General features: G+C 49.9%; 1 protein-coding gene across 2 annotated transcripts; it reads right to left on the bottom strand.

The window, feature by feature from the left end:
• Window positions 1-13,917: 13,917 nt before the first annotated feature.
• On the bottom strand, window positions 13,918-18,721 carry NAIF1 (nuclear apoptosis inducing factor 1). 2 transcript variants are annotated; one of them, XR_003523701.2, is made up of 3 exons: window positions 17,987-18,721; window positions 14,556-16,246; window positions 13,918-14,434 (listed from the first exon to the last, which is right to left on the bottom strand). XR_003523701.2 is itself a non-coding variant. In XM_027615653.2 (2 exons), exons 1-2 carry the CDS (start codon window positions 18,495-18,497, stop codon window positions 15,774-15,776), a joined length of 984 nt encoding a protein of 327 aa, XP_027471454.1. In that variant the 5' UTR covers window positions 18,498-18,721; the 3' UTR covers window positions 13,918-15,773. The 2 variants fall into 2 exon arrangements, 1 of the variants encoding a protein (XP_027471454.1); XM_027615653.2 differs by having other exon boundaries at window positions 13,918-16,246.
• Window positions 18,722-19,471: the final 750 nt, after the last annotated feature.

Below are 19,471 nucleotides of genomic sequence, written 5' to 3'. Positions count from 1 at the left end.
GCTGGGCCCCATAAGTGTTGCCTGCATTTAGGAGCTGCAATCTGAGCTCTCAATGGTATCCTGAGCATTGGGGTGACAGTAAGGAAGGGAGAGACCAGGTTGAAGAGAGGATGCTGGATTGAAGATTAAAGGCCCAAGTCTAGGCCCAACTCAGCCTTAGCCTTGCTGTGTGATTTTGAGCAAGGCCCTGTCTCTCTCTGGGCCATACAACCAGGGGGACTATAGATGGAGCTCTTTCAAACTAATCAAAACAGAGGAAACACACTCAGGAGTCAGATAGCCCCTAGTTTTTGACTTGTATCTACCACTTACTAACTGGGTGACATTAAGGAAATCACTTAACCTCTCTGAGCCCCTATTTCCTCTTCTCAAAAATTTGAGTTATAAGGCAAGGTTGTTTCGAATATTAAATAAAATTTGGACAGGAAGCACAGTGCTTTACCCACGGTAGGAGCTCAATAAACAGCAGCTGTTCCAACTGGCTCATTTTTTTCTTTCTTTCTTTTTTTTTTTTTAAAGATTTTATTTATTTATTTGAGAGAGAGAGAGAGAGAGAAAGAGAAACAGTATGAGAGGGGAGAAGGTCAGAGGGAGAAGCAGGCTCCCCGCTGAGCCGGGAGCCTGATGTGGGACTCAATCCCAGGACTCCGGGATCATGACCTGAGCCGAAGGCAGTCGCTTAACCAACTGAGCCACCCAGGCGCCCCCATTTTTTCTTTTAAATAATTATCTTATGGGGCGCCTGGGTGGCTCAGTTGGTTAAGCGACTGCCTTCGGCTCAGGTCATGATCCAGGTCAGGAGGTTGGATCAAGTCCCGCATCGGGCTCCCAGCTCAGCAGGCAGTCTGCTTCTCCTTCTGACCCTCTCCCCTCTCGTGCTCTCTCTCACTCTCTCTCTCTCTCTCTCTCTCTAAAATAAATAAATAAAAATCTTTTAAAAATAATAAATAAATAATTATTTTATGAAAAGAATGCCAGGCTGGCTTAGTCAATACAGCATGTGACTCTTGATCCTGGGGTTGTGAGTTTGAGCCCCACATTGGGTGTAGAAATTACCTAAAAATGCATAAATAAATAAATAAATAAAAATAAAAATAACGCCATACTTCAGCGAAGCCAAGACATCACCTTCTGTAACGTGCACCATTTCTTATGCACCATCAAGGAAAACCACCGCCAATTATAGTTGTCAGGCACACCATTGACTGTGAGAAATTGTATCTTGATTTTAAAGATTTTTATTTATTTACTTGAGAGAGAGAATGAGATAGAGAGACAGCATGAGAGAGGAGAGGGTCAGAGGGAGAAGCAAACTCCCTGCCGGGCAGGGAGCCCGATGTGGGACTCGATCCCGGGACTCCAGGCTCATGACCTGAGCTGAAGGCAGTCGCTTAACCAACTGAGCCACCCAGGCGCCCTGTATCTTGATTTTAAAGATGTTAAAATGTGAATAAATGGGCATCGGCCTCGATGAGATACGGTGTGTGCACAGAAAGCAAAATCAGCGTGTGCTGAAGGGGGATACAAAGACACAGCAGTTTCCTGTCTGCTCCTCCTTGTCTCCCCACCGCATCTCCCCAAAAGCAACCACTGCTGACTCTCAGCTGATTTTCCCCTGCACTTACATATCTCCTATTTCTAAGTCACAAGCACATATGGCTCTCTTTTGATACATTAATTTTAACCATTATCTACCACCTACACCTGTCTCCCTGTCTACCCTACACTGCCTACTGACTACCTATTAGGATGAAGGACTTAGTCCCTCCTGCATCACCCCTCCCCCCATTTCCTCTCCTCTACCGTCCATTGTGGAAGTAATGTTGCAGTTCCGGGTTAAATCACCAATCACCCTTCAGATTTGTACACTTCTCCTTTTTTTTTTTTATTTTAAATTTACTTATTTATTTAAGTCGTCTCTACACCCAACATGGGGCCCGAACTCACAACCCTGAGATCAAGAGTTGCGCACTCTTCTTCTGACTGAGCCAGCCAGGCACCCGGGGATTTGTACACTTTTTTACACAACTCACTGAATATATTTAGTTTCTGCCTGTTGTGAATAATGCTGCTATGAACTTTCCTGAACAAGCCTTTGGGCAGATATATGTTTTCATTCCTTTTGGGTAAATACCTAAGAGTGGATTTTCTGGGTGTGTAGGAAGCGTAGGTTTACTTTTGTAAGGACTGCAAATTTGTTTTCTAAAGTGGTGTTCCAGCGAACCCGGGTGGCTCAGTCGGTTAAGCGTCTACCTTCGGCTCAGGTCATGATCCCAGGGTCCTGGGATCCCCTCGTAGGGCTCCCTGCTCCACGGGGGGTCTGCTTCGCCCTCTGCCCCTCCTGCTTGTGCTTTTTCTCTCTCTTTCAAATAAATAAATAAAATATTTTTTAAAAAATGCTTAAATAAATAAAATAAAGTTGTGTTCCATTTTACATTTCTACCGGCAGGATATGAGAGTCCCAGTTGTTCTACACCCTCACCAACACTTGGAATTACCGGTCTTTTTAAGTACAGACAATCAGGTAGGCATGTGGCGTTACCTCATTGTTGTTTTAATTTGTATTTCCCTATGACTGATGAGGTTAAGCATCTTCTTATGTGCTTTTTGGCCATTTGGATATCTTCTTTGGTGAAGTAGCTGTTCAAATATTTTGCCCAATTTTAAGTTGAGCTTATTTTAAGTTGTCTTATTATTGAGTCGTAAACGTTGTTTGTATATTCTGGATACAAGTCCTTTGTCAGAGATATGTATTGCAAATATCTTTCTCCCAGTGTGTATCTTGCCTGTTCATTCTCTTAACGACGACTTTTGAAAAGCACGTTTTACATTTTGACAGAGTGTAATTTATCAAGTTTTCCTTTTATAGTTCGTTTTCTGTGTCCCTTCTGAGAGGTTTGTTTTTTTTTTTTTATCTCTTTACTGTGGTTTTAGTAGGGAGACAAATTAGCCACGTATGATTGATCCATCATCTTGCCAGAGAACTTCTCTTAGCTCCTTTCTTTGGTGGGAAACTCACTCCCACCTTGCTTTGCATCCCCTTCTATCACAGGACGTCCGACGGACATGGTAGAAGCAGCAAGCTGATCTAGCTTTCACTCCTGGCTCCAACCACTCACAGTTCTGTAGTCTTGGGAAAGTCACTGAATCTTTTACCCGAATCCAGGGAGAAGGGAAACATCGTGACCTCAGGGGGAGGTGGCAAGGTCAGACAAGGAGAGAGCTGTCCCCGGGGTTGCAAGAGAGCTACTGCTTGCCAGGACAGGACACTCCTGAGGCCTCCCCGTTCAGCCTGGAACTTTCTGGGCTGCGCCTGACTGTGGTTCTCTAGCGCCACCTATAGGGCGCATGGATAACCACACGCCGCCCGGCTTCTCCGAGCCCAGATTCCTAACTTCGGGCTGGGAAGGCGCCTGGGAGCAGAGCGCCCCCAGTGGCCACCCAGAGCCCTGCGCCCTCCTCTGGTCTCTCCGGAATTGCCCCACAATCCCTATTGAATCAAATCTGAGACGGCTTCGGTAGAAAGATTCAGCATTAACTTCTGTGCCACTCTGAAAGAAAAAAGCACTAACAAGTAAAATATGACACAGCATTTATCACTTAGAAATTTCACTTTATATTTATTGATGGTGCTCTTTTAAATAGACTTTTTAAAATCATGTATCAATATTGCACATACAAAAATGATCAAAATAATTAGTGAAGATATTCCTGAAACTTTTGCACATGCAGGGGCTGACTTTTCTGCAGCACCTTTTCCTTCAGAGTCATTGAGGTTTGTGTTGTTCCAGACATTATTGTCCTCTGTCATTAAGAGCAGGGGCAACAACAATTTTCTTCAGAGTTTGCTACTCTTGCCTAGGGATGTCCTTGCGAGCTGCAAGTTTTGATGCATAGGCATAGGTATTGACGAATATGTCACGGCTGCTACCTTGTCCCTGCAGTTGTAAAATATATTCTGACTTCAGAGATGTTTAAATTTGGGGGGAAACACATCTTAGAATGGATGAACTTTGGTGTCCTCATTACATGTTCAACAAAATTACAGGGGTGCCTACCCTATGCCAGGCCTGTGCAAGGGACCCAAACAAGACTGTCTCGTTTCTGCTCTCGGGGAGCTCACGATGCCACTGGGAGACAGGCATCAGACAAATAATCATGCAGACATAATTGTTTAATGACCACAGTTGTGCTATGAAAGGGATAAGCAGCAGGAGTGACTGTGGTCTGGGGTCAGGGAGGGCTTCCTTGAGGAAATGGCATCTGAGCTCTGATAAAGGAATAGGGCCTACCTAGGGAGAGAGGCCAAAGACAGGCAAGGCAGAGGCAGCAGCATGTGTAAAGACCCTGGGGTCAGGAGGAGGAGTTTAGGGGCTCCAGTGTGGCTGGAGTGTAACAAATAAGGGGGGAGGAGTGGAGGGAACTGGAGCTGAGAGGTGGGAAGGGGCAGATCATGAGGGTCTTTTTCCAAAGCACAATGGGAAGCTGTTACAAGGCTTCAAGTTGAGATAGAAACTGAGGTTCAAAGAGGCTAACCAACATGCCAAGTCACAGAAAGTGTTGGAGACAGAAGTGGAACTCAGGTCTGGCTGGTTCCAGCACCCATGCTTTCAATTCTTGCTGGAGGGGCCAGAGGGGACTATCTGATCCACCTCCTCACTGTCCAGCTGAGGAGACTGGGGCCTAGGAAGGGGAACAGGCTGGCGCTACCTAAGTGGCACAGTAAGACAGAGACTAATCTAGAATCCAGATCTCCAGGCCGCCACCTTTGTTCTCTCCCTTCTCACACCCAGCTCCAGCTGTCCTGACCTTTCCTTAGCCAAGGCCCCGTCTCCCCCCGTCCCGGGGAAACTACTGGTGCATGGAGAGCAAAGGGCTGTCTCTTCTTAGGCCCCAGGTAGCTTTGTCAACCATGTGTCCCCATTTCCCAGTTTGTGCTGGTGGTGGTTGGTTAGAACCTGAGTCCTGGAGCTTCCAAGGCCACGCCAGGCTCTCAGTGGACCCAGACTCCTGATGCAATCAAGTGAGACCTGCACTGCACTTTCCTCTGGCCACCCTGCCAGGGATGGGTCAAACTCCAGTCGCACTGACCTCCCACCCAGACTTGACAGCAAAAGGGCTCTGAGCACATGGGGGCACAGTATCAAGATATGGGGCTGACCAGCCAGGCATGTCAACAGCCCCACCTGTCAGCACAATCCCTGGACCAAAGATCCTGGGACAATTTACTGCTTTTGATTGTTTATTTTTTCCAGGAAAAATTTCTGGAACTGGACTTGCCAAGTCAAAGAAACCTGCATTTAAAGATTTTGATGAACGATCAGCAAATAGTCCTCCTAGGATTTTGCACCAATTTCCACTCTTGGTAACAGAGACCGAAGAGTGTTCTCCATTGTCCATCTCCAGTAATGCCTGAGAGCTCTCTTTTTTATTTTTGCCAGTTGGATAGTCGAGCCCCTCTCATTACCGTTTGAATTTCGTTACTGTTTGAATTTGCACTGTTTGTCATTGAAGAGAGGTTCTCAGACTTCACGTGTATCAAAGTAACCTACGGCATTTGTTATGAAAATGAAAAGGCATGCACAGAGTGGGAGAAAATATTTGCAAAAATAGAGTTAGCAAAGGACTTGTATCTGGATATATAAAGAATCCTAGGGGTGCCTGGGTGGCTCAGTCGGTTAAGCATCTGCCTCCAGCTCGGGTCATGATCCCAGGGTCCTGGGATCGAGCCCCACATTGCTCACACCCAAGCCCGACTCCCTGCTTCTCCCTCTCTCACTCCCCCTGCTTGTGCTCTCTCTCTGTCAAATAAATAAATAAAATCTTCAAAAAAAAAAAGAATTCTAAACACTTATTAATTAAGAAGACTGTTTAAATAGAATAGACACCCCATCAAGGAAGATCTACAGATGGCAAGTGACCACACCTTTGGTCTTAGAGAAATGCAAATGAAGACCACAATGAGATACCACTTCACACCTACTAGAATGGTTAAAATCAAAATGCCACCAAATGTTGGCAAGAATATGGAGTCCTGGAAACTGTCAGACACTGTTGGGGGGGAATGTAAAATGATGCATTCACTTTGAAAAACAGTTTGGCAGCTACTTAAAACGTGAAACATACACCAACCGTATGATCCAGCCATTCCATTCCTAGGTATTTATCCAAGGGAACGAAAGCATTTGTATCTACAAAGACTTGTACACAAGGGTTCACAGCAGCTTTGTGATAGTTGAATATTGGAAACAACTAAAATGTCCATTAGTATGTGATTAGATAGATCAATTATGGTATATCCTAGTCAGCAATAAAAGAGTGAGCTATGGATAAACACATCAACGTGGATGCATGTCAAAATAATTAGGCTGAGTGAAAAAAGCCAGACAAAGGCAGAGCACCTGCTGCATGATTTCATTTAGGTAAAAATCTGGAAAATGCACACTATCTATAGTGGCAGAAAGTCAACCCGTGATTGCTTGAGGAAGTGGTGGGAGGGAGCAGGGAAGAAGGGATGATTATAAAGAGGTACCAAGAAACTTGGTGGTGATGGGCATTTTCGTGGTAATTGTCTTAATTATGGTGATGGTTTCACAGATATACATACATACTCATCAAATTGTTAGGGGCGCCTGGCTGGCTCAGTGGGAAGAGCGTTGTGACTCTTGATCTTGGGGCCCTGAATTTGAGCCCCACGCTGGGTGTAGAGATTACTAAAACATTAAATTAAATTAAATTAAAAATGGCCTTAAAAAATTGTCAAATATATGGAGTTCATTGTATGTCAATTATAACTCAAGAAATCTGTAAGAAACAAACAAACAGCTAAGTGGGCCCTACCAGACCTACCCAGTGATCACAGATTACACATGTGGGGTCCAGGAATCTGCATTTTAGACAGATTCCAGGTCATTTCAACGCACCCCAGAGTTTGAAAGGCACTACCGTAGCAAAATTCTTCTGCCACCTATACCCCACGTTACCAAGACCTCTCCTGAAAGAAGGAGTCGTTTAAGCGGGGCACCTTCGGTGAGGACCTGCTGCATATGGAGAGAGGGTGTCCAGAATCATAAAAGGTTGGTCATTTTACAGATAAGGAAACCGAACCCTTGAGAAGTAAGCGAATTCTCAAGTAAAGGTCTCTTGGCTACAAGTAAAAGACATCACCCGAGTTAGTTACCCACCGCAGGAAGTGGAAGGGGCTGTAAAAACACAGGGGCCCCGCAGACAATGGGCAAGGGGGACCTAGTGGGGCGGGGCTCAGGATGAGGAACAGTATGGAACCTTGGTCACTTATGGCAGACTCTCAGCCCTGCCTCTTCGGGCTTGTTCCCTCTTTACTCTCCCTCTGCTGAGCAACCTTTTCTATATGCTGGAGTGGGAGGTGGAGGGAGGTTCAGACAGCCACAAAGACTGAGTGGGTCCCTGAATCCCAATTCCAAATTTGGGGGAAAGCAAGCTGATTGGCTCCGTTTGGAACCAGGTATCCTCTCTTCATCCAATCAGCAGTGGCCAGACGGGCGGGATCACGTGGTTCAGCCAGGGCGGGGGAGGAGGGAGGAGGGAGGAGGGAGGAGGGAGGAGGAAGGAGGGAGGAGGGAGGAGGGAGGAGGGAGGAGGGAGGAGGGAGGAAACGGAGAGCCGAGGTCGCCCAGCGTTCTCAAACGCCACAGACTTCGTCAGAACCAGCTGGGAGCTTGTTAAGACTCCTCACCCGGCCCACTCCCGGCCAACACCCCGGGATCTGTTTCAGTTGGCCGGGATGGGGGCTCAGAAATGTGCATTAACAGCTGATGATCCTAAAGCTAAAGCTCCCCGGGTTACGACTTGAGAAACAGCTAGTCTAGGCAGATGTTGTGAAGGTATTTTGACCTGGAATCTGAATTGCAGCCCCTTAGGGTGGGACCCTGAGGACTCTCAGCTGCTCATAACAAACGGCAGTTTAAATTGATGGAAGCAAAAGTGGAGATTTGCAGGTACTGCACCTGGATCCTGGAGAGCAGACGCAGTTTCAGGAACTGCTGGATGGAAGTACTGAAACCCCAGCTGAAATCCTTCTCCATCCGCTGCTTAGCCTTTCTGGGGTTGGTTTCATTAATAGGTAGGTTGTCTCCATGGGGTGACCTCCCCAGGGCAGACTCTCATAGGTCCAGTTGGGCCATGTGCTCACCCTTAACTAATAACTGTGGACAGAGGGATGCATTACTCTCATGGACCAGACCTGGGCCACAGCCTTACCACTGAAGCCAGAATTAGGATCCCTCCCTCATATTGCCCGAACTCGAAGTGGGAGAGGGATGGTTTGTCAGAACAAAACCAGAGTGCCCCAGCCAGGAGGAGGCCTGGGTGCTGAGCAGGCTCTAAAAACAGCCAGAAGAGATAATGGATGTCTATTGGCCCAACCTCCCATCTGGACAGGACCCTTTTGGAGGCCTGCCTGGAAACCGTTTCTGCCAGCCTCAGCCTCAGCGGTGGTCCCCTACAATGGCCAGTCCCCATTTGTGCTTGGTTCTTGACGGTGAGTGGCATGTGAATATCATCACCACAAATCAAGACTGACTCAGCTTCCAGCAAAGCAAAGAGCGCAACCCAGATCCTCCCAGTGAGTCAGCCCCAGCCTGGGCAAAGGAGGGGTGTCCAGGAGGGGTGTTCACACCGGGAACCATTCCAACTAGGATCGGCAACCCCATCATATGGATGGGAAGACTGAGGTGCAAGAGAAACAGGGATCTGGTACCCAGGCCTCTTGCTTACCAACATCTGCCTCCAGCTGCCTTCCTATGGCTCCTCCCAAGGGGTACAAGCTGGCCCCCAAAGGGTTAAGTACAGAGCTCACAAGCTGATTTCCGTGGGCTGACTCTAGTCCACAGGTGTGTTTTGTCTGGCTTGTACAGGGTTTACAAATATTTAATCGTCAAGATGTTTAAACTGGGAGATTTCACATAAAAGCCCAGATTTCTGGCTGTTTTTGTAAAAAGGAAATCTCTGGCACGATGGGCCCACATTCCTGACTGTCAGACTTTCCTGAAGCTGAGTTCTGCCTCCAGCCAGCCAACCTTATGCAGGCAGGGGATATGTTATCTGAGTCAAGGGACTCTTAATCTGAGTGGCTGTAGGCAGGAGTTTGTGAGCCCGGGATTAGCAGAATCTTGGAGAACATGTAGTGAGGGGTCTTCAGGTGGGCCCCTTCCTACCTTCTCATCTCTTTATACCCTTTACCCGCTGGAAGCCACGCCCTGTGCGGAGCCGTGGGGCTCCTTGTCACCCGTACACTGCCCTCATGTGATTCATCCACTTCATTTTCATCACTGAATCCTCTCCTTACCCCCCAGAGGCAGGGGCTGCGCGGGAGAAGAAGCCTCACAGCGCGGTGGGGTGATGGGACCTGCCCAAGGTCACAGCCCTCAGGTGAGGCAGGGCCTCTCAGGGCGGAGCTCCTGATGTACCTGTCACAGGTCCGGGATCCAGGCCGCAGCACTGGAAGGCTGATTCATGCTCACGCGGTCACAGGAGGTTGACTCACAAAGAAGAGGCTGTATAGCTAGGCACACCTGGGGTGATCTCCCAGCTCCACCACTTACAAATTACATGCCATCAGGTGAGTCTTGCTTCAGTCTCTTTATCTGTCAAATGAGGGAAATGCAAACCATCTTACACTGCAACAAAAAGGGTATCAAATACCCATGGGGGGGGCTGTGCCATGTGCTTGAAAAGTAACTACAAATAAGACTGGTGTTGTTGCTATAGGACAGCGGTTCTTACGGGGTGGGGGGCGTTCCGCAATGTCTGGGTACAGTTCCCATCATCACTGCTGGCTGAGATGTGCTACTGGCATCTAGCGTGTGCCGCTCAGGAGGCCGCAAACATCCTCAACACATAAGCCAGCGGGCCCCCCCCACCCGCCAAGAAATGATCTAGTCCAAAAAAATAATCGTGCTGAGGTTGAGAAACTCTCCTAAAGCAGGACCCAGACATTTAAACATCCTATTGCAGTACGGTGTGATAAACAGGGGAGAAAGGAAGCACACCGCGTGACCTAAGAAGACTGCCTGGAGGAAGTGACACCCACACTGAATGTGAACGATGAATAGAAGTTAGGAAAGTGATGAAGAAGAAGATTGTTCTGAGTAAGACGAACAGTAAACATAAAGGTTCTAAAGGTTCGGAGGGTAGAAAGAGCTTTTTTTTTTTTTAAGGTTTATTTGAGAGAAGAAGAGAGTGCCCTTGTGCAACCACCTGAGCAGGGGGAGGGGCAGAGGGCAAGGGAGACATGCAGACTCCGCACTGAGCGCAGAGCCTGCTGCGGGGCTCCATCCCAGGACCCTGAGATCATGACCTGAACCAAAATCAAGAGCCAGACACTTAACCAACCAAGCCACCCAGGCACCCCAAGCCTGACATATCTAAGGAAGTAAGCTTTTCTTCCTTGTAGTTTACTGAGATATAATCGAACGATAAGTAAACATTCATTGTGGGTGGAATGAAGTACAAGATGGGAGGCAGCATCAGACCATGAAAGGTCCCTGTAGGTCACATTCAGGAGCTTATACTTCAGCCTGAGAGGTGAGGGAAGTCACTGAAAAGATAGAACAGGGAGTGGCCTGGTTAGATTTGCTTCTGAAAACCCTCCTCCGAAGGGCCTGGAGGCAGGGAGGCCGGCAAGGGGGCTGCTGTGGGTAACCCAGGTGAGAGAGAGGCGGATAGATTTCAGGGATATCGGGCGCCTGGGTGGCTCAGTTGGTTGAGCGACTGCCTTCGGCTCAGGTCATGATCCTGGAGTCCCGTGATCGAGTCCCGCGTCGGGCTCCCTGCTCAGCGGGGAGTCTGCTTCTCCCTCTGACCCTCTTCCCTCTCGTGCTCTCTCTCATTCTCTCTCTCAACTAAATAAATAAGATCTTTAAAAAAAAAAAAAGATTTCAGGGCTATCAGGAGCTTTAACAACAAGAGGATGCAGGGGTGAGGCAGTGAGAAGAAACTAGGATGTCACCTGGCCTTCCAGCTTGGGCAACTGGGACGTGGGGGGCCACTCCCAGAGCTGGGCTAGAGCCAGGAACGCGGTGGACAAGGCTGCGGAAACCACGTGGCTCCCAGTGAGGGGGTCAGTTGGAAAACAAGCAAGTCCACTTGGACGTGAGTTAGGGGGACGGTGTGGGGAGCGCGATGGGAGTACACAGCAGGGGAGAGCTTACCCTGGCGCGCGGGGGGCTGGGAAGGGCCTCTTGAGGAAGTAATATCTAGGCTGAGCCCCAAGGGCTGCCCAGGCCCAGGCTGGCCAGGGAAAGGGGGTTGGGGCACAAAGTGAGGGCCCCAATTTGACAGAGAACCAGCACAGCGTCTACACCTCTCTCACCAGACAGGCCACTTTGAGAGCCACATCCCCCTTTGCAAATATCCATGCCAAGTTCAGCTCATCTTCTCTAATTAAAAGAGTGGGTTTGTCCCTGCCTGTGCCTCTCAGCTACCGCCTTGCCACCCTGTCCAGCCCTGACCAATTGTCTGGAATTTCCCCAGGGGTCAGGAAGTCTCTTCCAGGGAGAGTTACAAGTGGGTCTGCGCAGACGGGCCCCTTTCTAATGTGCAGACTTCCAGAGCAGAAGGATCCAAAGTTAGTCCCCATTCTGCTGAGTTTTTGTGCTTTCTAATCTCTGAACTCAAAGCTGCAAGAAATGGAAAGTAGGTTCAATAAGTTCTGTTTCAAAATTCGGGGAGCTCCCGTCCCTCCTGATTGGTGGAATGCAGGAATATGGAGGAGAGGCAGTCTCTCACCGGTCAGGAGTCCTGACCCCAACTTATGAGAAAAGCAAGTTAGCTTGATTCCAGAGATGGTCACCCTCAGTTCCTCTCCTCCCCATTTGTCAGAGCTACACTTCGATCAAGAGGTCAGTGCTCAATAAATGGTAGCTATTTCCACTGATTAACACCTCGTGACACCCCTAGCAAGTAGGGACTGTTACAGCCCCACTTTATTTTTTTTTAATTTTTTACTTAAATTTTTTTCATTTTGGGGGGCGCCAGGGTAGCTCAGTTGGTTGAGTGTCCGACTCTTGATTTGGGCTCAGGTCATGATCTCAGGGTCATGAGATAGAACCCCATGCATCGGCCCTGCACTCAACGGGGAGTCTGCGATTCTCTCCCTCTGCCCTTCCCCCACTTGCTCTCGCTCTCTCTCTCAAATAAATAAATCTTAAAAAAATAAAATTTTCATTTTTAAGTAATCTCTACCGCCAAAGTGGGGCTTGAACTCACAACCCTGAGATCAAGAGTCGCAAGCTCCACAGACTGAATCAGCCAAGCGCCCCTTTCTTCCCCATTTTAGAATTGAGAAAACTGAGGTCCAGCAAAGTTAAGAGATGCAGTGAGCTGGGATGGAACCCAGCTCAAGCCCAAACCTGCCTGAGCCCAGGGGCTTTCCTGGCCTCTGCTGGGCAAACTCTATAATAGAGTAAGAAACAGCTGGGCAAAATACAGTTCACAAAGGATCCCTTTGTGAAAGATTTCCATCAAAACGGTTTAAAATGTAAAAGGCTTCACTACCTGAAGCAATAAGCTTCAGTGGCTTGGAGGATCTCCTTTATGTAAAATCCCACATTTCAGGAAGGACTCCCAAAAAGTCACCCCAATGTAAGTGACAGTTCTCCAGTAGCACCAACAAGGAGGGGGTGTTCAATTCTGTTAAGCCACCCTTTTCCCTCTTAACAGGAATGTCCAAAGCCTGTAGAGAGTTGGAGAGGTCACTGTGTTTCCCTTTCAAGTGCCTCCTGGGCCGCCTCATTTGATCTAGAAACTCAAAGCCAGCTTCAAATTGTCTCTAGGTGATTTCACATCTAACTGGTAGCAAGGTCAGCATTGTTAAGAACAGGATTTAAGGGGCACCTGGGTGGCTCAGTCGGTTGGGCATCTGCCTTTGGCAGAGGTCATGATCCCAGGGTCCTGGGATCGAGCCCCACATTGGGCTCCCACTCAGCAGAAAGCCTGCTTCTCCCTCTGCTGAGTTCTGTCAAATAAATAAATAAAATCTTAAAAAACAAAAAACAGGAGTTAAGAGCATGGGCCACCCCAGAGAATAAGGTAGCTGTGTGATTTTAGGCAAATTGCTTAACCTCTCTGATCCTCAATAGCCTCATCTGCAAACTGAGAACAGTATCATTACCTAATTCATGGGGCTGTTGCAAGGAGTAAATGAGGTAACGCTTATAAGACCTAGACAGAGCAGGGGCTTGATCATTCTCAGCTTTTATTATTATTAACTATGGGAGAGAGTGATAACTATGTCCAGGAAGGTTGGGATCCCTCCAGAATGAAGGCCAATCTTAAGTGAGAATCTTTGCCGGGCATGACTCCTAACTGTCAGAAGCAGTTCCTGAGAACCAGTCCTCAATGGGGTACGATCTATGCTTCCATGATGCATGATTCCAGCTGAGTTTAAGTCTTCCAGCCTGTAAGCCAAAGTTCATAACCTTCAGGAAATACCAGAATCACCCAGATAGCTTATTCACAAAGCAAATTCTTAGACCTCTCCCTCCAGGAGTGTCTTTTACGTTTTAGGTGGGTGAGTTTAGGGTATGTTTACCAGACAGCCCAGGTAATTCTCATCCAGAGTCTGAAACATTGCTCTAAGCCAGGGATAGGTGGGCTTTTCTGTAAAGGGCCAGAGTTAAATACCTTTGGTTTTGTGGACCAGAGGTCTCTGCTACAGTTACTCAACTCTGCTACTGTAGCACAAAAACAGCCACAGACTTTAAGTAAATGAAGGGGTGTGGCTGTGTTCCAATAAAACTTTATTTACAAAGACAGGTGGGGGGCCGGTTTTGACCTGTGGGCCATTGTGTGCCAGCCCCTGCTCGCTGACAGTCCTTATCTCTTCCATATAGAACCAATAAAGACACAGACGTGTAAAAAAGTGATATATTTTTTTAATTTAAAATTATGACCTGGAAAGAAACAGTCCGTTTAAGTGATCCAGGCCTCCTCTCTATACTCAATTGGAACAAATGCAATATTGGCTCAGATTGCCAACCCCAGAGAAAAGCCAAACCAAGCGGCAAAGCCTCAGGAAGGCCCCACAGCTTCCCTGCCAGGGGCATCAGGCTCCATGGAAGGAGGGGGCTCTGGCTGCCAGGGGCAGCTGCTTTCCAGCCCCACTGGGGAGCTTTCCTTCCGTCACCCACCCCCTCACCAGCCTGATTCCTCTCCATTGGTCCCTAGCTGGCGCTGCACCTCTCCTCCACAGAGGCCGGTGGGACGGCAGTCACCTCCCAACCGTCTTCGGGGGCATCTTCCTGTGATGGGAACAGTGGAGCGAGCAATTCTAAACATACATTGCCCAGAAGGGCAGCACCTTGATTGTTTAGCTGAGATCTGGAGCCTCGAGTTGTCACCACTGGTCACATGTAGCCAAGGCACCAGCAGCAAAATGGCAATCCTGGGGAATGATCTGGGAAGACACAAGGGTCTCAGTGATCGAGGGTGATTCTGAAAATGAACCAGACAAATGCTATCTGGGTAAACTCCCTACAGAAGGGGAGAGAGTGTCAAGATGGAACAGGGAACACTACCTCCTTCGGCGTTCCGAGGTCAGTTCTGCTCTTCTCCGAGAACAGAAGTCAAGGTCCCAATTCTTAGGTCAGCTGCAGCTCTCCCACCTCAAACCTTTGGGGCCAATCAGGCCTTCAGATGCACCTAGCCAGTCAGCGGGGGTCTCGCAAGAACACGAGGTGCTGAATAATGTGAGAGGGGGTCCAGGGTGTGATGCCCTTTCCCCCCCACTGTTTTTTTCTTTTCTCCCCACACTGAGTGTCATAATCGTGCAGTCAGTAGACAGGAGAGGAGGAAGAGTGTGGCCAGAGCTGCCCACCCCTTCCCAGGAGGGGTAGGCATACAGAATAAAGACAACTGGCTTGAAGCAAGCCTTCTGGAAGAAGCCAACTGGTCACCTTAGACCCACTGCAGTGGAGTAACAAGGTTCCACGCTGGTCTGTTTTCTCTCAAATTTACAGCACCCAAAGCCTAATGCTTGCCCTGAGTCAAAAGCTGTCAGGACAAACCACGAAAGGGCTGCCCCGGGATGCAATGGAAGACCGGATGGTGGCCAGGCTATCCCCAACACACCCAGCATCCCTGAGCCCAGCAGGCCGCATCCTGGGTGTCCTGCAGAGGCAGCTGGGGGTCTAACAAGGGCCTCTGCTAGGCCCGGAGAGGGGTGGGGTGTGGGGAGAGCACAGATGGACTAGAGTCCCCTGAGAACGGAGGCACAGTGGGAAGGAGAAGAGGGTGAAGCTTCCTCCTCAGGCCCAGTCACTCTGCCTCCCAAGGGAGGAAGAAGGTACTGTGCCACCACCAGCACCACGGACATTGTCTCATTCAACAGGATGGCACTGCGGGGTGAGGGAGCATTTCAGCACAGGCCCCCCGGCTGTGAGACGGCTCCCAGTGAGAACCTCCGCTCCAGGTGTCCTAGACAGAGTCTGGGTCATGTCGCAAGCCCTGGCTCGTGACACCACCATAGTATCACTGGCGCCCAACCCCCACCTAACCAATCTTCAGGCTGTTAGCAAGGCAGCTCACGTGGTGGGGGTAAGACAGTTCGGGTCCCAGGAGCCCAACAAGTTCTTCTCAGTCTCCTTCACTTCTCAGAAACAGTGGACCCCTAACAGTCGATCAAAGAGAGAGCCGGCCACGTGGCCAGCCATAGCCTAAGGCCAGTCACAGAACCCACTTACAAGACCACAGTGGTGTCATCCAATCACAGCACAAGGCTGGCGCAACCCCTGACCTCATTGGATGATGCTGTCCGGCTGCCCGTTCTGGGCCACCTGTCCAGGCTCCGAGGCGGGTGTGGGGTTGGGCGTGTTGCTCTGCAGGTAGCGGCGGAAATCTTTGATCATGGGCCGGAGGACCTGGATGAGGACACTCAGCGCTGCCTGGGTTCCCTCCATGGCCTGGGCCTGGCGCTCCTGGGCGCAGGCCTGCACCTCCTGGGAGCGGCGGATCATCTGTAGCAGGTCATTCTGCTGCTCCAGGTGCTGGGCAATCTCCTTCACGTGCAGATTGGTGACCCGCTGCTCCTGGATCAGCTTGGCTGAGTTGAGGGCTATGCGGCTCTTGAGCGCTTGGGGTTTGACCGAGGTGTCACCGTGCTGGGGCATCATCTCCACGGGGGCCTCGGCTGGCAGGGGCGGGGGGGCCTCCGCCGTGCAGTACTCTACCACTCCCTCCTCAAGCGTGTGATAGGTGGTCTCCGTGGGGACTGCGGGGAAGAAAAAGCAAAGGCAGTGGCCGGTCACCTTCTAGATAGAATGGAGCTGGCCACATGGGGTAGCGAGGAGGCCATCAAGCCCTATTCAGGGGGGAGTCCAGGTCTCCTCTGGCTTTATAGCTATTCTCGCTATAAATCTAGAGTCTAAAGCATTTAGAATCTACTTGGTAACCAAAGGGCCGGCCCCCGATCCGGCAAAAGCAAAGCTGCTAATAACAATACAATACTGGCAAAAGATTTAGAGCACCCACTATGTGTCAGGCACTGTGCTAAGCCCTTTGTACTCGTTAGCTTGATGCATCCTCACGATGACACCAAGAGGCAGGTACTGTCATGTTCATTTTTGGAGATGAGGAAACAGACTCAAAAATATGCAGTGACTTGCCTAAGGTCACAGTTTATTTAGCAGGTCCAGGAAGCAAACCCAGGTGTCCCTAACACCAGAGTCCAACTTGCTCGTAACCACCCCACTGGGATGCTTCCAGCTAATCAAGGCAGGGCCACATGCTCCCTGCAGGACCAGCACACAGCAGCCATCTTGGGTGGGACTCTACCTGAACTGTTTGCAGCCACACTAGTCCTATCTCCCTCCTTCTTTTACGGCCAAGCAGAAAAGGAGGTGGGAGCGGGACAGCAGTTGTGTAAGTGCCCGATAAATGCCTCCCGTCTCCTTGATCACCTTGCCCAGTGGAATACCTACAGGTCACAGGTCCTTCCTGTTCTAGAACAGCAGCTGATTTAGACCAGTGTTTGATCCTCTTTTCCCACCTTGATATCCTTAGAAAATACGACTGTAGGGGCATGGCACTCACACATACACCCAATTTCCCCAAGCCCCACTGAGAATTACTGACTGATACGAATCATAGCCCAGCACAAACGAGCAGTTAATAATCACTGGTACACACCCTTATCTGAACTAAAAAGTCCAACCAAACCATTGTCGTTCATAACTGAGAACCTTTGAAAGGAATTCTGGGTGGACTGTTTGGGCCTCCACGCTTGTGGGAAAGGTCAATTTTCTCCACCCTTCAATGCCAACATCAGCTCTGTGTCCCCACCCCAACCAGGAAGCCCCTTCCTCTCCTGAGTCCTTAGATTCCCCTGACAGTACAGTTATTTATATGTGTGTCTTATCTGTCCTACTAGAATAAAGCTGGCCTGTATTTTAAACACCTTGGTAATCCCAGTGCCAAGCACAGGGTCTGATGTGGAAGGAATAAGCACTAGTGTCTGAGAAGTGAAGGAATGAATAGATTAACACAAGGAACCATGAGGTTTCTGAGCAATGCCTGATGAATGTTCGCCGCACTGAAAACCCAAAACGTCTTTGTCCAGAATAGATGTCTTACTTGGGTATTATTATTCCCAACTATCTGTTCATTCGACAAGTATGTCCTGACTGCCTACTATGTGCCAGGCCCTTCGATAAGTCTTGTGGGAATACAGACAGGTCTCTGTCTTCAAGGACCACACAGTTCAGTCATGGACATGAATGGTGGCAAAACAGTTGAGAGCAATCCAGCTCATCAGAAGCCCAGACTGCGTGCTGAGGAAGTCCCAAAGAGAACAGGATCACTTCTGTCTGGGGAGCTCTTGGAAGGCCTCATGGTCTTCCAAGACTCCCGTCTGACCTTTGACCCTTGGCTGCCAACCTTCCCCAGGCTGCCCCAGCTCTTGGCTGGCCCTTCCCATTTATGCACGACAGACTGGGTGGGAGAGGTCACTCACTCTGTGTCAGGGTGACCGTGGCTGCAGCTGCAGTGGCTGTGGGTCCGAGGGCCACGGGGTGAATCTCTGTGGTACTGGGCAAGCTGATGATGGTGGCCTCGCCCAGCAGGTTGCAGATGCGCTGTTGCATGGGGGTGAGCAGGACGGGGGCTACAGCTGGGCCACCGCCGCCACTGCCACCACCTGTCCCAGGCCCTCCGGCTCCATCCTCCTCAGTGGGCCCTGGGGCCTCGCCACCCTCCACCGCTGCCCGGACCTGGGCAACCTTGCGACGGACCTCGGTCTTGAGGTCAGACCACTTCTTCTTGACCTCAGGCAACTCCCTGCGGCAGGTGGCCACAGCGTTGACCCTTCTCAAGATGCCGTGCCAGGCCGCACTCTTGGCAGCCAGAGGAACCCCGGCATTGAAGTGGTTCACCAGCAGGTGCTTCTTCAGTTCCAGCTCCTCCACGATGATCTCCACCTCTCGCTCAGAGAAGTTCATCTTCCTTTTCTTGGCTGGGACGGCCATGGCCTCTCCCCACCCCCCTTTTTAAAAGAAATTATAATCCCCTCAAACGCCCCAATTCCCCCTCTTTTCTTCCCCAGCCTCTCCCCTCACCCACCCCCCTTCAGGGGATAGGCCGGGCTTGCCCCAGGCCAAGCACCAGGCCTTCGGTAACCCCCCTCGCTACGCAAAGTGCGTAGGGCCCAGTCCCGACCGGCCCGGCCGCTGCCAGACAGCTGCGTAATGGCTTCCTGAATCTGCCTCTTCCGCTGGGGTGTGCGGAGATCCGCCCACTTCCCTTCTTCCCGCCTCCCAGAGCTTTTCCAGAGGAACCCGCCCTCCTGGTTGGTCGGGGCTCAAACGTCACGTCGATCACTGGTTCTTTTGATCTGTCGTTCAACTAAAGAGCACGCCTACTCACTGGAATTGGCCTGGTCATTGGTCTAAAAGTGTGTCTGTCGCTACAGAGCGCTTCGCCCACCTGCCTTTATTCACTTCCATTGGAAAATTGTTCTGTCCTTCAATCGTCAGCATTACGAGTATTACGCCGTTAAATTCAGCTATTTTATTGGTAGCTTAGGGAGTTAAGAGTACCAAAACCTGGCCTCCTGAGGATACCTGAATGCTTTCGGCCTTAAGCCATTGGCCAATTAATTTTTAATTCCACTCACGGGAGCAAACGCTGCTTCGCAGCCGCAGCTCACAGTTACTCCTCACACAAATCCTATTTCCCACCGGAGACTACTCTGTCTCTGTACACGACCGCTCCTCCTATCCTTACGATTCCTCAGTCTAAACAGCATTTCTCAATGGAAACTGGACACGGGGCCTTCCGCCTGCTAATCACAGAACTTCTGCCTATCGCGGCGTGATTTCCTCTCTCTGGCCCAGCTCAGCCAATCCCCGCCTCCTTCAGTTTGAATCGGCCGCAGACTGAGCAGGGATCGCCCCGCCTTCTCCATTGATCCAAGCCGTCCAGGGCGGTGTGGGCGGTCCTC

The sequence above is a fragment of the Zalophus californianus genome, chromosome 13 (genome assembly GCF_009762305.2).
Source record: "Zalophus californianus isolate mZalCal1 chromosome 13, mZalCal1.pri.v2, whole genome shotgun sequence".
Taxonomy (NCBI): Eukaryota; Metazoa; Chordata; class Mammalia; order Carnivora; family Otariidae; genus Zalophus; species Zalophus californianus.
Note: the sequence above shows the minus strand (reverse complement) of the source record. Positions and strands in the feature narration are given on the sequence as shown.